Genomic DNA, 18,932 nt, shown 5'->3' with positions numbered 1-18,932 from the left:
GCGCACCCCTTTCACTGGATTCGCTTATAACTTGTTAGCTGTTACAATAAAAATTCCTATAACCAAAATTAAAGACCATCAAATTTACTAAATTGATTATTTTATTTGTTGTATATATTGATAAAATTGAAAAAAAAAATTAATTATAAAATAATTATTAATTTATTAGTTATACAATTTATAAAATCAATACGAAAAATTAAAAATTGTAGATTTTTTTTTGATTTTTTCAGAGTACTTTTATGTTAATAAATTAAATTTTAAAAATGGTCCTAGTGTTGTATTGTAGGTCCTGAAATAAAAATTATTTATTTATTTAATATTTTCATATTTAATTATTAAAGTCACACTGTATCTACTACCTAATTCATTATGTTATGTGGATCTCATTTTCTGTAATGATGGTTTATGGTTTCTCTTTTCTTATACTCAAATAATTATTTGTTCTCGAAATCGTCCTCTTTTATTATCTATGATTTAAGATTCAAATGCCATAAATACACAACAAGGCGTCTGGGTGTCTGGCGCACTGAATTCTGTAACATAGTTAAAACTATTATATGGTTAAAGGTCATACCATAGTCGTGACCACGGTTTAAGATATACGGATATACCAATATCTTACACCATGGTCATAAACTCATGACCTTTATGAGATTTTCAAAGGTAAATTGTTATTCTGTTATCACTATCAGTGATCAGTATTCAGTTATCAATTACGGCTTACGAGAAAATATATAATTGCATAAAATGATCTTCTCTGTGTTGTAATTTTTTAAGTTCTAAGTAGTAATTTATACATTTATCAGTCTTAATTCCTAATCATAGGTAATATTGAAATTACTATAAATTGATAAATAAATTGAAAAACAGTTCGAATACGTCTTATTTATAGTTTATGCCTTATATAGGAATTCAGGATCATCAACTATATAATTACTTTACATAAATAATAATTGTCACTATGTTGATAATATCTTAAGATTAAACTAATATTATATTGTTAACAATTTAAAATCATTTATATGATTATTAACTACAGGATAATTGTCTTAAGAATTAATCTTAAGCAAATATTATTACATGTAGTTACCTAAGACTTGATTACTTATTCAAATATTTTTATAGAATATAAAATAAACACTTTAATCACAGAATAAATTTAATCTATTCAGTGCTTTAATCCTCTAGGCTCTAGGTAATTCGGAATTTATAAATATTTATTTCAAATTTACATTGAATTTTACGTGTAGTCACGAGTTGCTTATATTGAATGTTTTGAAAACATTGTTGATATATTAATAATTTATTATCTTTTAAATCAGTACATAATAGTGTAACTTTTTTCTTAACAGTTATATATTAATATTATAAAATGATTTAAATAACCTGTATCTGTACAAGATTAAAAATCACTTGTATGATATAAATTATATAATAGATTATTTTTAACTCTTGAAGTTCTAATTTGCATCATGTTAATAATACCTTATAACCACCTTGTTATGTTATAACTATATAAGTATAGGTACATTTAAGAATGATACAACAATAATCATAGGTAGATAGGTTATGAATAACTATAACTATATAAAGCTATTTAATCTTAATAATAATTAGATAATGTCCATTGTACAGTCTTTGAAACACTTTGTTTAATGCATGTTCTATGTTTAATGTAGATTGTAGGTAAAACAAAAATAGGTATTTGTACAGATAATTTATTTAAACGGGTTATCAAATGTACGTAACTACTTGACCTTATAAAAATTACATTAATGATGATTAAAATGTGGTATCTACTTACCTAGTATTTTTTTTTTGACTGTAAATAACAATCATAATATTAAACTAATTCATTTTTGAAATTTATAGTTAAATATTTTTTTGAACATGACGTGGAAAACTATTTCTTTATGCTTGTGCATTTATGGTGTTTTAAAAGAGTTTCGACCATCAGAATCTTATTTCATTCCTTATTTACTAAGTCCACGGATGAATTTTACTGAAGAACAAGTAAGAATTATTCTATAATTATTATTGAATATATAAGTATCAAGAATATTAATTTATTTTTAATGTTAATTTTAAACTATATAATAAAAATAAAATGTACTCGATACTTTAATTTTGAACTCCCATCAAACTATAATAAAACTATTGTTTTTTTTATGTTTTTTCTTTTATGATTAGAGTAGGTAGCTAATTATAACTTGTAAGTCAAGAAAAATATTATGTTGACAACGTCATTATTTAATTGTTATTTTAATGTTATAAGTTATTATGATTTAAAATCCATTAGTCAAACCTTAAAAGTAGCTTAAAATTTAAAATTTGTAAACATTCATTGTAAATCATTAAATTGAAATGCTTGTAATTTTTTTAAAAGGTTATTATTAAGTGAAGTTATAGGTAGGTATACAGTATTAAATAATTTATTAGAATATTCTTTTAAATGCATTGTTTAATATAGGACACCTATTTTAAATAAAAATATAAATGTATTAATTATAATAGGCTTGATTCTTTATTGAAAATAAATATATATTAATAATTTATGACCTGAAAGAAAAATTAGGTAACAATATACATAGGCATATACAAATAATAATAATTTATTAGTACATTATAATAATTAAATATACTTATATTAAATTTCAGGTTAATAATGAAATACTGACTATTGGTGTTTATGCATCAATGATATGTATGATATTTGTTTCATTAACAACTGACTGGTTGAGGTACAAAATTGTAATTGTTATCCAAGCATTTTGCGGTGTTTGTATTTATGCTTTGTTATCTTTTTTTACAAGTTTTTTATCTATTGTTGTAAGTATTATTATTATTTTAAATGTATACTAATAATTTTTGTTGGTTTTTAAATTTAAATAATTTATTATTTTTAGGTAGTTCAAATTTTGTATGGCATGTTTGTTGCTACAGAAGTTGCTTACTTCACATATACCTATTCTGTTGTGAATATAAAATATTACCAGAAAGTTACTAGTTATATAAGAGCTGCGCATCTTATAGGACGTTTCTTTTCAGGGTTTCTTTCTCAGGTGTTTATTTCAACAAAATTAGTTGATACATATCAATTAAATTTCCTTACATTAGGAAGTTAGTGTGTATTGAAAATGTGATGTAATAGTGATCTATTTATATAATTTCATGATAATATTTAGGTCTGATGGCTGCTATGATATGGACATTGACATTACCAGCTGTAAAAAGAAGTGAACCAAAGTCAGAAACTCAGAAAATGAATGTAATTGATAGAACATTAGAAACAAAAATAGAAGATGGAGATGATGAATCAGCTGAAAATAGTACAGAAGTAAATAGGAGTTAAGAATGAATTAAAAAAAAAAAATATTTTTATGCTTACTTTATTTTCATATATTTTTTTAGCATAGCAAGATGTCTTGGAAATATTTCAAGTCCATGTGTAAAGAGTATAAGAGTTTGTATATTTTGAAATGGTCGTTTTGGGTTATAACTGCAACTTGTTGTTTTAATCAAGTATAAAAAAGTATAAATAAAATAATAAATATTTACTTGTTTATAATTTATAAAATGTTTTATTATTAGGTTTTGTATTATATTCAGTCATTGTGGGAATCTTTGAGTCATGATGAATGTCTTGAGAATAGTAGTATTTGTACTAAAACTTCAGAGTGGAATGGAGCTGTTGATGCAGCTTATACAATCATAAGTAACTATAATATTAACCAATTTAACACCTAAATTATAAAAGTAGTTAATATTAATTTATCGTTATCAGTTGCAAGGAACTTAAGTAACATCTTCAAAAATCTGGCTACTTATCTTAGATTGGATGGGTGTACTATTTTGTAGTAATTGTTTAGGAGCGTGGTAGCTACATTTGACCATTTATTTGTATAATAATATAAAAAGTTTATTTGACAATTAGCTTAAATAACAAGATCACAACAGAATAACATCTAAACAGAAAATTATTATTTATGATATTTCTCTAAAGTATAATTTGTAGTGAGTGCAATAGGTTCAAGACAACAGTATGTTATATAATAATATAATATAGTATACACTATTTAATACATAGGATTATACAAAGTTTATGCAGAAAAATAGGAAAATATAGTGACACTAATATTTTTTTTTTTTAATATAGCTTTAAAGTAATCTCTTTTTTGCTTTTCAGTTAATCTATCCTTGACAAAATATTCTATAGCATGCATCTGTTATATATTAATTAATAATTTGATATAATACAAATTAATAATTATTATATTTTTATGGTTAGTTTTCAAAACTTAATAATAAATTAATATTAATTTTTCTTTAGGTGCATTTATTACGTTTTTATGTGGTTCTATTAGCATGAATATGGATAAATATAGTAATTTACTTATTATAGTAACGTCTTTTGTCCAATTTGTTACTCTTTATATATCAGTTTTATATAACTCAATTTATGTATCATATATCAATTACATAATTTTTTGCACAATTTATCAAGGGATGATGACCATTGCCAGGTTAGATTTATAATAATTTTGTTTTAAATTTTATGTTGAAAAAACAAAATTAATATTATTATTTCGTAATAAAGCTCTGAAATAGCCAAATGTGTCAATAAAGATAACCATGGATTTGTGTTTGGTGTTAATAACTTATTAGCTTCAACTTTACAATCATTAGCTACATTTTTCATGACCATGGGAGGTTTGTCGTCATCATCTAAAATTTTGGTAAATATACAATATACATACTTTATTATATAACCATGTTAGTAAATAATGATTTTTATTGTTATAGTTTGAATGGTATGCTATATTTTGTTTGGTAATTGGAGTATGTTATTTATTTATATCAATTTTACAAGTTTTTAAGAAGTAATTCATGACAAACATTTTAATGCATAAATTAGGTGATTTAATTTATCTTATTAACTTAAAAACTAATAAATAATTAAAATATTTATATTTGTTTGCTCAACATCATAATATACCATGTTAAACATAATATTGTAACTTATAATTATTATTTTTATAACATTAATTTAATTTTTATTACTTTTTGTATTATTAATTATGTAAAATAATTGTAATTGAATACAAAGATGATATCGATAAGTTATGAATTTATACCTATTAATAAGTAAAAATTATAAGTACCTTATTAATTTTATAATTTACATGTCTATTTAAAAAGAATATTGTAATGTAAACGTTTTACAATTATTTTAATGAATAAAATGATTTGTGATTAATGTTATAAAGTATTGTAATTTATAACTACCTACATAAACCAAATTAAACATTATAACAACTGTGGCCTCCAAAAATTATACTTAACAATTAAAAAAAAAAAAAACATATAGGAATATGTTTATATCTATGTATTTAATTTGTTAATGAAATAATATTTATTATTATATATTTTTTTAACATTAAAATAGATATTAGTTATGTTTATTATCAGTTTTAGATCTGTGAATTAGCAGAAAAATGCATTATTTTTTAACTTGTAGAACACAAAAACATTTCTTTAACACACATTTTGAATTATGTACAGGGTGCGGCAAAAAGAACTCCCTGATTAAGGAAACTAATAAAAACCACACCAAGTCAAATATCAAAAAAAAAAATTTATTTATAAATTGTACATATAATGCCATTTTATATTCATTTTTTTTTAAAAATTATATCACTTAAGTGGCGGCCCTCATTCTCGATACACTGATTGAGTCTTTCATGGTAATTTTCTATGACTACGGGTCATTTCGGGCGGAATAGCAGCAATTTCCTGGGTTATTACCTCCTTCAGAGCTTCCAAAGTTTGTGGACGATGTTGGTACACTTGGGCTTTAAGATATCCCCAGAGAAAAAAATTGCATGGGTTCAAATCTGGTGATTGTGGCGGCCACCCAATGTCACCTCGCAAGGACACAATATGCCCAGGATTATTAATAAATTCCTCAACAACAAACGCACGATGCTCTCCCGACCATGCCATGATGAATACTAAAAATAAGATAAGGCTTTCTATCGATGTAATTACCACTAATGTACCTCCACCCAAACCCAAACTATAACCTTATCAAACTAGGGAGTTCTTTCCGCCGCACCCTGTACTTACAAATTCAATTTTGTAACTCATACTTTGAATTTTTGATTTCTTAAGTTTTCTGGCTTTTAAAGACATTTTTCATTTTTTAATAATATTTTTGTGTTATAGGTAAATATTGTAATCATTCTCTATGAATATCATACTAAGTTCATAATATCTTTAATTTAAAAAAGGGGAAAGCATAGATAACTCAATAACTGTTCTGCTGTATAGGTATTGAGTGTACCTTGTTACCTATTAAGTAAGTTACTGCAATAATGATTAATGTTATTATTGATTTTACTTCTACATACATTAGTATGTATTAAATTTGAATTTGATGTCACACCATTTAATATTTGAGTATGATTAGTATGAAGACCGATTTTGAGAAAAGATAACCTGTCAGCTTATACTTTATAAATTATTTATATTGTAATTAAAGTAATTTATTTTACTATTACCTATGGTCTTTTTATGGTAAGTTGTATTAATGTTTGTGCCCAAAATTGTGCATGTGAAAAAACAGATTATTATAAAATCAATTCATTTATGCTCCACTCAGAATCTGAAATTTGATATTCAATAAATTTTTATACTCTAAAATTATAATTCTTATACTTAGTCACTTAGATGTTATTAGCTATAATTATTAATTTAATAATCATTTGTATAGATGTTTGTATAACATTTTAAAGTGATGTGTTATGATGTTGGTTGTTTATAAAAACAACAATAATCATTGTGATTCTGAAAATTTATATAATACTAACTGAATAACCCAGCTTTGCTCGCGTGTTAAATAACCGATTCATATATAAATTGGTTTTTTATTATAATTAAACTATTTAAAGTCAGTCTACCCATATAATACATAATAATTTCTATAATTTAACTTAATTTATGATATTTATAACTGAATTGACAAATAAAATGAAATTGGAAATAATAAGAGTGATTTACTCATAGGAATATTTGGAACAACTTTGTGAAAAAAAAAATTGGAAAAAAGTTAAATAGTGTAGTCACAAAATTGGAACATAAATTCTTTTATATATATAACTATACAAGGGGATCAATAGTGAAGTATTAAGGTATTCTGTATCACAACTGCTACTGGAGACTATATTTAATTATATTAGTATTGGTATATAGACTAAAACTTTAATATTAATTGTCTAATGGTCAAGTATAATACAATTTAAATAAAGAGTGAATAATGCTCGTTGTGATGTTGCTGTATAATAAATGCCAAATTATAATTTTATGGTCTCGTCATATATATTATTAACATTATTGAACTAAAATGTGTGTAAATTCAATGTTTCAAGTAAAGTAATAGATACATACAATATTTCTGTAAACTTGACCCGCTTTTGTTAGTGGCTTTGTAAAATAAGAACTAATATAATAACTACTTTTTGTAAGAAGTCAAAGAATATTTTTTTTTCAAAACTATTTTATTGTAATACTTTATAAAATGTTAATATTTCTCGACTTCTTGTTTCTTGATATAAATAATTAATAATTATTTAATTGGTATTTAATAAAAAAAATGTATGCAACTATAAGATAAGAATAACAGTGTTAGGTAATTTTCCACACCACCTTTATTATTAAACGACGTACAATAACATTGTCCGTATTGTTTAATAACTTTATGAGGTATTACACAAGGCGCGTTTTTTTATTGTGGTGTCCCCAGTAGGCCTAATCCACATCGAACGCATTATATGCAGGGGCGTATTTAGGTAGGGGCTTTGGGTCCAGTTGTCCAGAACGGCAAATTTTTAAAGATTTAGAGGGGCAGCAAATTTTTATTTCGTACTTTATGAGTACTGTCGCAGTGACGTCAATCATAAATATTTTTCACAACAAATGTGTGCCATGGAGGTATAAAATACTATAGTATTTATATAACATGGTATTCTATGGTATTATCAGTTTCACCATTGCGTGGCATAGAAGTTTTTTAATTTTTTTTAATAGAGGGGAGGCGGCAAAATATGTGTTGCTCTTATCCTAAAATTCCTAAATACGCCACAGATCATATGAATGCATTCAAATAATAAAAAAAAAAATATACAATAACTTAAACTATGTAGATATTAATAATTTTATACAATATAAAACGGGTAATGTGTATAATATGTGTGTGTTGCCGGCCGGCGATAGTCAATGTGTTGGATGAGTGGATGAGAGATGAGCGCTAATGCGTAAAGGGGGGACAACTAAATTAAGATGAGCTTCTTATTGATGCTGCCAATCTTCCTCCGGGTTGAAACGAAGCCGAGTGCCGACACATTTCCCATCAGCTTTGTGACAACTTCTTCTTCACTGATAAATATTATATATTTATATAAAGTATACCTATACCTACTACGATTCTAAAAATTATAATATATTACAAACAAACCCTTTTGACGGTTGATTATCAGTTGAATTTCTTTTTGATGCTGCAAATCTTCCTCCGGGTTGAAACGAATCCGAGTGCCGACACATTTCCCATCAGCTTTGTGACAACTTCTTCTTCACTAATAAATATTATATATTTATATAAAGTATACTATACCTACTACGATTCTAAAAATTATAATATATTACAAACAAACCCTTTTGACGGTTGATTATCAGTTGAATTTCTTTTTGATGCTGCAAATCTTCCTCCGGGTTGAAACGAATCCGAGTGCCGACACATTTCCCATCAACTTTGTGACAACTTCTTCTTCACTAATAAATATTATATATTTATATAAAGTATACTATACCTACTACGATTCTAAAAATTATAATATATTACAAACAAACCCTTTTGACGGTTGATTATCAGTTGAATTTCTTTTTGATGCTGCAAATCTTCCTCCGGGTTGAAACGAAGCCGAGTGCCGACACATTTCCCATCAGCTTTGTGACAACTTCTTCTTCTTCACTAATAAATATTATATATTTATATAAAGTATACTATACCTACTACGATTCTAAAAATTATAATATATTACAAACAAACCCTTTTGACGGTTGATTATCAGTTGAATTTCTTTTTGATGCTGCAAATCTTCCTCCGGGTTGAAACGAATCCGAGTGCCGACACATTTCCCATCAACTTTGTGACAACTTCTTCTTCTTCACTAATAAATATTATATATTTATATAAAGTATACTAAACCTACTACGATTCTAAAAATTATATTATATTACAAACCAATCCTTTGGACAGTTGATATTAAGATGAGCTTCTTATTGATGCTGCTAATCTTCCTCCGGGTGAAACGAAGTCGAGTGCCGACACATTTCCCATCAGCTTTGTGACAAATTCTCCGTCGGTGGGTAGTCCATGATCCAGCCAAATGTTCGGTTCCTATAAAACTTCAACTAATGTGCTGATTAAATGTAATTTAAACTTATAGTAAAATTTTAATGTTTAAGAAATCTATGTTGGTGTTCTTTTATTTTTGAATTTAAATTAATTTGAAATTTTATATTCATAATTTATCACTAATAAATTATCAGTTAAAAATGTAAACAAGAACTAAAATGATTATAATATATTGCAGTTTAACTTTCTGTTCGGTGGCCACCTTTTTAATTCCTCACTCTCTTTTATAAGAAAGTTAAACAACACAATAACTATAAAAAATATAAATTTAAACATATACACAAAGACAAACTTGCTTTGTGATAAGAAAAAAAATTGAAAAAATTGGTAATTTTTCAATGTATTATTAAAATAAAAAGAACACCTAAAACCGTAGTACAGTATATTATCAGAAAAAAAACCATAAAAATTAAATATAATTTAAGTAAATATTCATAAATCATAATATACTGTACTACTGTTCAAAAAATTATAGTATTAAACAAACACAGCCCTGCGACACTTTTTTTTGTTATTCATCAGCTTCCTAATGATACTGCTAATCGTGGATACGGAGTGGTGCACCGCCGCCGAAGAAACTCCAAATTTTCTTCATACGATCTTCATCATGATTCTAAATGGGAGTATAAAGATATTTTATGAAAATAAAAAGCACGAAATGAAAAGGAGAGTACTTGTCATGTACTGAAGACTGTTGTTTAACGACTGTTCATTAAGACTATTATAGAATTGTTAATCGTCTTCTACTAATGTCGTCGATTGTCGTATGCCACATATGACGAATATTATAATATGATAAATCTATGGTTTTTTTTTATAGAACTCTTTGTAATATTATACGATCTATTTTTCTATCTTAGCTGTTTGACATATTAACGTAGAATTGAAACGTATAAACTATAGACCAAGACCAAATCTTTATAGATATTGCAAAGTATTAATATTTTATTCTAATGAAGATGATTATAAATTATTTAATTTAATCTATAAAAATAGTGAACTAAACAAAAATAATTATAGTTATGTTTCTGAGTTAGTATTTCTACATTTTCTTGGTTTTAATCACGCAGTGCTTTAACTTAATTTTACATATTCTTACATGTAAACTTACATATATATATCTGAAGACACCTATCATAATAGAAACAAATTCATACATTTCCTTTATTATGGTTTCATGTAACAAATAGTACCTAGTCAATGTTTTGAGGAATTCAATTTTCAGTACCATTTTACAAAATAATCAAAAATTACGTTAAATTAAAGATAAAGAAGTAATTATTACAGTGTTGCTTTATACATTAGTGATTAAGTTTATTACTGTAATTAGTGTGTGAAATTTGAATTTGAAAGAGACAGTCAGTCAACCTTCATTAATAAGTATAATTTTGATGTATTATGACTTATAATATTATATGTTGATTGTCGATTGATATTGCTAAGTATTTTATTTTTTTTTTGTGTTAATTTTGACAAGCTACATTTTTTCCGAAAACATTGCATTAATCATAATTATTATTATAATATTGTATAAATAATAAATATAATTTATACCGTATTATATTCTTGTTATATACTTTTGAGTCAATAGGTACAACCCTTTCGTAAAATAATTTGAATAAATAATATCTTAAGATTAATCTACGTATGTCAAAAATGTCATTGTGTACGTATAGTATAACATGTACAAAAAACTTTTATGTCCCTACAAATAATATTTTAAATAATAACAAAATATATAATATCGTAAATATACATAATTTCAAAATATTTTGAAAAAATACTATTTGTAAGAAATACTCTCATAAGAATTTAATTAAAGTTTTAAGTATCTAAGATTATTCGTTTTTGAACTATAACACAATATAAAAATTATTTGAGAAAAAATATTTATTTTTAGGGTGGGTGTATAATAAACATTTAATAGGTTAAAGGTATAATACTGAACTTCGAATAGTCATAAAAAATAATGTGACTTTCCAGTAAACATATTATTTTTGTTTTTGTTTTTGGTAAAAAAAAACTAATGAGAAGTCCAATATAATATTTTTAAAATGTAGATATAAAAAGAAAATATTTATATGAATATCTAACGAAAAAATTAATTTGAACATTTTATAGATTTAGCCGAATAAAATCAAAATTTTAATTTTAAACGTTTATAAAATATACCGTGACTATACATTTTTTTATTACAGTAAATAAGTGAACGATTGATGAAGAAGCCTGTATTAAATTTTAAATCATATTTGCATATATATAATTTTTTTCGGCTTAATAAAAAAAAAAAAATTTAATTGTTTTAAATAATGAAAATGCTTTTAAAATTATACAATTTACCTATAGAGAAATCATAATGTAGATAATAGGTAAATTTTTCAAAATTCTATAATTTGCATTTTTTAATTAAAATTAAATTAATAAATTATTTTGTCGATATTATACAAGTATATAGCGTAATAATACATTTGTTTTTTTGTGTTTTCGATATTATGACAAGATTAGAAATATTTTATTTTATTTTACTATTAACCACCCAAAGTCCTAAATAGATCATATTTGCTACAATAATTTATGATAGAAAAGAAACTACATAATTGTCAAATAAATATACATTCATTGCTATGTCCAGGATCAAAGGTATACTTGACGACTTAATTTTATTCTTAGCTATTTTATACATTGGACCAGTGGGTCAACCTTTTTGGACTCTCGGGCCACATTCACAAACTAAAAACTGTTTGCGGGCAAGAAAAGAATAAAAATTTAATAAAAACTACTTAAATTATTATTTATTATTAAATTATTTACTATGCAAAAAAAATAATGTTTAGAACTTTAAATAGAAAAAAAAATTCGTCGTTTTAGAATTTAAAGCGGGCCGTAGACAATAGCTCACTGGTTGCCGGCCATTGCATTGGACGATTGGAAATAAAATATAAGTCTGTCATCCAAGTATAGCAGCTTGTACACGTCAATAAATATTTATTTTAAGTATAAAAGATAAATTTGATATTCCATAATTATGGGAAAATTAACTTACGTAAGTATTCTTTGACGCTGTTCGGCGAAATCGAGCTGTACCACATTTACAGTTCAAACGTAGTGCATCATCACCGCCGAAGAAACAGCTAGCTCTTATTTCTTCATTCGTTTTCTTTGCGCTTCAGAATGAAATTTTTGAAATACTCTATAAAAATGAGAGCACTTGTCATACACTAAAGGCTGTTGTTTAAAGACTGTTCAATAAAACTATTAGAATTATTAACAGTCTTCTACGAATGACGACAATTGTCGATTGCCACGGATGATATTGTAATAATGTGATCGATCATATGTTTTTTTTATAGAACTCTATGTGATATTATAGGATTTATTTTCATATCTCAGCTGTCTTGTATACGAAACTTTTGGTATTTAATTAATTTCATACGTATAATAATTGTATATCCTGATATTTTTTTTTAATTATAATTTTATTAATTCAATAGTTTTTTGGTAAAATTTTTCACCAAAAAATAAAACCATATAAATATGGTAATATTTCCAGCTTTTTTGTTTTTCCGATATTATGGCGAGATCTGAATTTTTTAAATTTTATTTTACTATTTACCAACCAAAGTATCAAATAGATCATATTTGCTACAAGAATTCGTGGCAGACAGAAAATAAACTAGGTACATAATTGTAAAATCATTATACATTTTTCGCTACAGATCCAGGATCTAAATTCTAAGGTGTACTTATAACGACTTTATTTTATTCTTGGCAATTTCATCATTAATGCATAATCGGTAACCTTTTTGAACTCTCAGGCCACATTCATAAATTAAAAACAGTTTGCAGACAAGATAAAAATGAAAATTTTATATTCTTAAATTATTTACTATGAAAGAAAATATTATCTATAACTTTAAAATAATAAAATATTAAAAAAAAGATTTCATCGTTTAAGAATTTAAAACGGGTCGTATACAATACACCGCCGGTTGCCGGCTATCGAAAATAAAATATAGGTCGGTCATCGGGATAACAGCTTGTAGAAGTCAATAAACATTTATGTTATGTATAAATAGTAAATGTATTACTATACCCCAAAATTATAGGATAATTAACCTACGTAAGTATCCTTCGACGGTTTTCGGCGAAATCAAGCTGTGCCATATTAAAGTTTAAACGTGCACCGTCACCGAAGAAACAGCTATATAGTTTATTTCTTTATTCGTCTTCTTTACGCTTCGGAGTTCGGAATGGAATTATTGAAATATTTTATGAAAATGAGAGTACTTGTCATGTACTGAAGGCTGTTGTTTGACGAATGTTCAATAAAATTATTAGAATTGTTAATCGTCTCTTACAAAATGACAACGATTGTCGTTTGCCATGGATAATAAATATTATAATAATGTTTTTTTTATAGAACTCTGTGATTTTATAGGATTCATAATTATATTTCAGCTGTCTTGCATACGAAACTTTTGGTATCTAATTAATTTCATACGTAAAATCATAATAATTGTACATTATCCTGAATTTTTTTTTTAATTATAATTTTATAACGGTTATTAACGGTTTTATACGGTTTGGCAGAACTAAATGATTAATAATTTTAAAAATATTTTAAAGTTTAGTCATTAAACTGATATTACATACTAAATAGTTAATAGATTATAATCTATTACATATAATAAACAAGGACTTACAAAATTAATAAAATTAATTTCTAAATACAAGCAGTTATTCACATTCAACTCGTTATACACATATAGTCACATATCATTTTCGTTTCGGTACCGTCCTGTTTAGGAATAATACATACTCATACTATTTTTACTGTTTTTAAAATTAATCGATAAGTTCTAACTATTGTTCAGATAATTTACGATATTAATATATATATATATAATAAATGCATCTATTTATGGTATTATGCTATGTTTATTTTATCCTATAAGTGTATAGTCAAAATATTTTGAAAATTATAATATTTAAAAGAAATGCAAACATTAACATTTGTTAAAATTATCAAATAACTATAGTAATTCGTTTTTAAATTACTACAAAAAAACAAAAATCTGTTGAGCAGAAATAGTTATCACAGAAATATTAAATGAATATCCAATGTCTTAAATATTCATAATTCAGACAATTATAAAAAAATATTAATGCGTCTTTTCGGAAAACTTTTTATTTTTGTTAGGGATAAAAAAACTTATATTAGTCTGGTAGTCGGCCGGTTAAAAATGAAAAATGCTATTTATACAATTAATATCAATATAAATTATTATTCTATAAAATGGGTCTGGTAATATGACGATTATGAATTTTCGGTCTCACGTATTTTATGCATTGCGCGTTGGGGAATAAAATATGCATACGTAGGTATACGTCACCCGGCGTGAATAGTAGAATAAAATATGTGCTTACGTCGATTACATCGTCCGGGTAACCGATTGTTCATATAAATAAATATATTTTATTTTAAGTTTAAAATGTAAATTTAATCCTAAAAAAGAATAAGAAAAAAACTTACGTAATCGTAGACTGTTCCCGAGAAACCGAGTTGTGTCAATCTTCAGTCTATACGCAGTGGTGCACCGCCGCCGAAGAAACTCCAAATTTTCTTCATATCGATCTTCATCGTGATTCTAAATGAGAATAAAAATACATTTTATGAAAATAAACAGCACGAAATGAAAATGAGAGTACTTGTCATGTACTAAAGGCTGTTGTTTGACGACTGTTCAATAAAATTATTAGAATTGTTAATCGTCTCCTACAAATGACAACGATTGTCGTTTACCATGGATGTAGGATGATAAATATAATAATTTTTTTTTTTTTATAGAACTCTTTGTGATTTTATAGGATTTATTATTATATTTTAGCTCTTTGACATACGTAAAATTGAAACATATAAATTATACCAAATCTTTATAGATATTGCAAAGTATTAATATTTTATTATTAATTTACTTTTTAAACTTAAAATAAGATATATTCATTTTTATGAAAAATCCGCTACCCGGATGATGTAATAGATGTAGACGCATATTTTATTAATTTATATATATATTATATAATATTGAACTTCAAAGAGTCATAATATAAGTTTTCAGTGAGTATTTTATTTTTGTTTTTGCATTAAAAAAACTAAGGAGAATTCCTATAGAACATTTTAAAATTGTAGATATAAAAAGAAAATATTTATATGAATACTAATGAAAAAAATAATTTGAACATTTTAAAAATTTGTAATAATAATAAAATAAAGAACATTTGTATATATATAGTCTGAAATATTTTTTATAAATAATAACATAAATAAGAAATACTCTCATAAAAAAATAGTTAAAACTTTAAGTTATCGGTGTATAAGATTATTTGTTTTTAAACTATATAGTATTATAGTCTATAACACAATATAAAAATCGTTTTACAAGAATTAGTTTTTTTTTTTTGGATGAAAAATTAATACTCAATAAGTCATAAAATATTGAACTTCAGTCATAAAAAATAATGTGACTTTTCAGTAAACTTTTTAAATTTGTTGTATTTAAAAAAAACTAATGAGAATTACTATATTAAATTTGTATATAAAAAGACAATATTATATGAATATCTGATGAAAAAATAATTTGAAAATTGTATAGATTTAGACAAAATTTGTCAACATTTTGATTTTAAACGTTTATAAAAATATATTGCGACTATACAATTTTTATTACAGTAATTTAGTGACTGATGAGGAACACTGTAATAAATTTTAAATCATATTTGCTATCAATAATTTGTATCGGCTTACAAAACAAAAAAAAAATTAGTTATTTAAAATTGTTCAAATGTTTTTATAGTTATACAATGTATAGGAAATCATAATGTAGACAGTTGGTAAAATTTTCAACGTTCTATGATTAGCATTTTTAAATTAAAACTTATTAAATGAATTAATTTTGTCGAAATTATACAAGTATATATAGCGTAATGATTCCAGTTTTTCCGATATTATGACAAGATCTGAACATTTTTATTTTATTTTACTATTAACCACCCAAAGTACTAAATATATCATATTTGCTACAAGAATTCATAACAGATAGAAAAAAAACTAAATAATTTTAAAATCAATATACATTCATTGCTACGTCCAGGGTCCAAGGTATAATTGACGAATTTATTTTATTCTTGGCTATTTTTTAACTTTAACCTTTTAGAACTCTCATGCGCAGTCATGCCATATATTCACAAATTAAAAACAGTTTGCAGACCAGATAAAAATGAAAATTTTATATTCTTAAATTATTTACTATGGAAAAAAATATTGTCTAGAACTTTAAAATAATAAAATATAAATAAAAAAAAAATTTCAGTGTTTTTGAATTTAAAACGGGTCGTATATACAATAACCCGCCGGTTGCCGACCAATTGCATTGGACGACCGGAAATAAAATATAGGTCTAAGTAATCGGGGTGGCAGCTTGTACAAGTTAATAAATATTTATTTAAAGTATAAAAATTAAATTTATTACTACCCTAAAAAATTATAGAAAAATTAACCTACGCAAGTATCCTTCGACGCTTTTCAGCGAAATCAAGCTGTGCCATATTAAAGTTCAAACGTGCACAGCCACCGAAGAAACAGCAAGTTTATTTCTTCATTCGTCTTCTTTACGCTTCGGAATGGAATTATTGAAATATTTTATAAAAATGAGAGTACTTGTCATGTACTGAAGGCTGTTGATTGACGACTGTTCATTAAAATTATTAGAATGGTTAATCGTCTCCTACAAATGACGACGATTGTCGATTGCCACGGATTATAAATATTGTAATAATATGATAGACCATATGTTTTTTTATAGAACTCTTTGTGATATTATAGGATTTATTTTTATATTTCAGCTGTCTTGCATACGAAACTTTTGGTATCTAATTAATTTCGTACGTAAAATCATAATAATTGTATATCCTGAATTTATAATAAAATACAAGCAGTTATTCACATTCGACTCGTTATATACACATGTGACTATATCATTCCCATTTCGGTACCGTCCTTTTAGGAATAATACATACCTACTCATACTATTTTTTTACTGATTTTAAAATAATCAATAGGTTCTAACTTCTAATGTTAATATGCTCAGATAATTTGCGATATTAATATATTTATATATATATATATAAATGCATCTATTTATGGTATTATGCTATTGTTATTTTATCCTATAAGTGTATAGGCAAAATATTTTGAAAATTATAATATGTATAAGAAATGCAATCATTAACATTTGGTAAAATGTTCAAATAACTAAAGTTATTCGTTTTTAAATTACTACAAAAAAAACAAAAATCGGTTGAGCAGAAATAGTTATCACAGAAATATTAAATGAATATCCAATGTCTTAAAAATTCATAATTCAGACAATTATAAAAAAAAATTAATGCGTTTTTTCGGAAAATGTTTTATTTTTGTTAGGGATAAAAAAAACTTATATTAGTCGGGTACTCGGCCGGTTAAAAATGAAAAATGCTATTTATACGTACAATTAATATAAATATAAATTATTATATAAAATGGGTCTGGTAATATACTAATATGACGATTATGTATTTTCGGTCTCATGTATTTTATGCATGCATCGCGCGTTCGGGAATAAAATATGCATACGTATCATCACCCGGTGTGTATAGCAGATTGTCCGGTGCAATAAGTATGTATTTATTTTATGTCTAAAAAAGTCAATTAAAGCTTTAAAAGTAACTCACATAAACATCGATTTTTTTTGTGAAACTTCGTTGTGTCATGTTTAATGTCCACACGTTCAGTAACCACATCGCGACCCAGGAACAAGGAACCTGGAACACCTTTCCTCGTGCGTCTTTTCCGCGTTTCTAATTGAAGATATTGAGATATTTCATAAAAAATAAGCTGAACAGAACGGCATATGCGTATAGGTACAATATTATTTATAGGTATTAAAGTACGGTTTAACGATTTGTACGTATATTTTTTTCTCCGTTAAAATTATTACTACTGTCAATCGTCTCCAACGAATAGCGACATTTGATGATTGCCATAGATGATAGATTAATATGATAGATCCATATCCGTAGATTATATATTGTATTATTATATTGTAATATTATTATTAGCCTGACATTTAAATTTATTCGGGAGTTTGCCGTTCGAGAGACTCAATTGTGTACTTATACAAATTGTATATGCACGACAAGGCGGAAGGCGGGGTAGATTGTATAGATATTGTTCAGTACATTGAGACTAGACTCATTCAAAGTTTCTGCCATTGGCATCGCATAAATTAGTAATTAGTTGTTGTTATTGATATTTTTCGACCGTATTATTATTGAATGACACCCGTCTTCTCATTATTAATGTAAAAATATAATACAAAATATTATAATATTATCAATAATTAATATTAATATCGAAAAC

General features: G+C 25.3%; 1 protein-coding gene and 2 long non-coding RNA genes across 6 annotated transcripts; 1 reads left to right on the top strand and 2 right to left on the bottom strand.

Annotated features, from left to right (window-relative positions):
- Positions 1–706: 706 nt before the first annotated feature.
- Positions 707–5,260, top strand: LOC132922706 (folate transporter 1-like). 3 transcript variants are annotated; one of them, XM_060986355.1, is made up of 10 exons: positions 707–828; positions 1,876–2,016; positions 2,662–2,832; positions 2,910–3,123; positions 3,189–3,340; positions 3,415–3,525; positions 3,595–3,718; positions 4,334–4,526; positions 4,601–4,739; positions 4,807–5,260. In XM_060986355.1, the coding sequence occupies exons 2-10, from the start codon at positions 1,894–1,896 to the stop codon at positions 4,885–4,887; spliced, it is 1,308 nt and encodes a 435-aa protein (XP_060842338.1). In that variant the 5' UTR covers positions 707–828; positions 1,876–1,893; the 3' UTR covers positions 4,888–5,260. The 3 variants fall into 3 exon arrangements, with proteins under 3 accessions (XP_060842338.1, XP_060842339.1, XP_060842340.1); XM_060986356.1 differs by lacking the exon at positions 707–828 and adding an exon at positions 1,630–1,743; XM_060986357.1 differs by lacking the exon at positions 707–828 and adding an exon at positions 1,649–1,795.
- Positions 5,261–7,815: 2,555 nt separating this feature from the next.
- LOC132921742 (uncharacterized) lies at positions 7,816–9,737 on the bottom strand. Of its 2 annotated transcripts, XR_009660932.1 has the most exons (6): positions 9,302–9,737; positions 9,107–9,227; positions 8,908–9,028; positions 8,712–8,829; positions 8,516–8,633; positions 7,816–8,436 (listed from the first exon to the last, which is right to left on the bottom strand). It is a non-coding gene; the product is annotated as an uncharacterized LOC132921742 (long non-coding RNA). The 2 variants fall into 2 exon arrangements; XR_009660933.1 differs by lacking the exon at positions 9,107–9,227 and having other exon boundaries at positions 9,302–9,734.
- A 228-nt stretch (positions 9,738–9,965) lies between these two features.
- LOC132919493 (uncharacterized) lies at positions 9,966–17,211 on the bottom strand. The gene is made up of 4 exons (XR_009660634.1): positions 17,037–17,211; positions 15,009–15,123; positions 12,519–12,665; positions 9,966–10,088 (listed from the first exon to the last, which is right to left on the bottom strand). It is a non-coding gene; the product is annotated as an uncharacterized LOC132919493 (long non-coding RNA).
- Between the last annotated feature and the right edge of the window lie 1,721 nt (positions 17,212–18,932).

This window comes from Rhopalosiphum padi, chromosome 2, assembly GCF_020882245.1.
Source record: "Rhopalosiphum padi isolate XX-2018 chromosome 2, ASM2088224v1, whole genome shotgun sequence".
NCBI lineage: Eukaryota > Metazoa > Arthropoda > Insecta > Hemiptera > Aphididae > Rhopalosiphum > Rhopalosiphum padi.
The sequence above is the reverse complement of the archived record's forward strand: the minus strand, read 5'-3'. Positions and strand labels throughout refer to the sequence as shown.

Coding starts and splice junctions, on each gene's coding strand:
- LOC132922706 (XM_060986355.1), top strand. CDS start 1,894: ATGACGTGGAAAACTATTTCTTTATGCTTGTGCATTTATGGTGTTTTA. Junction 2,833..2,909: donor CAAGTTTTTTATCTATTGTT/GTAAGTATTATT, acceptor TATTATTTTTAG/GTAGTTCAAATTTTGTATGG. Junction 4,740..4,806: donor CGTCATCATCTAAAATTTTG/GTAAATATACAA, acceptor TTATTGTTATAG/TTTGAATGGTATGCTATATT.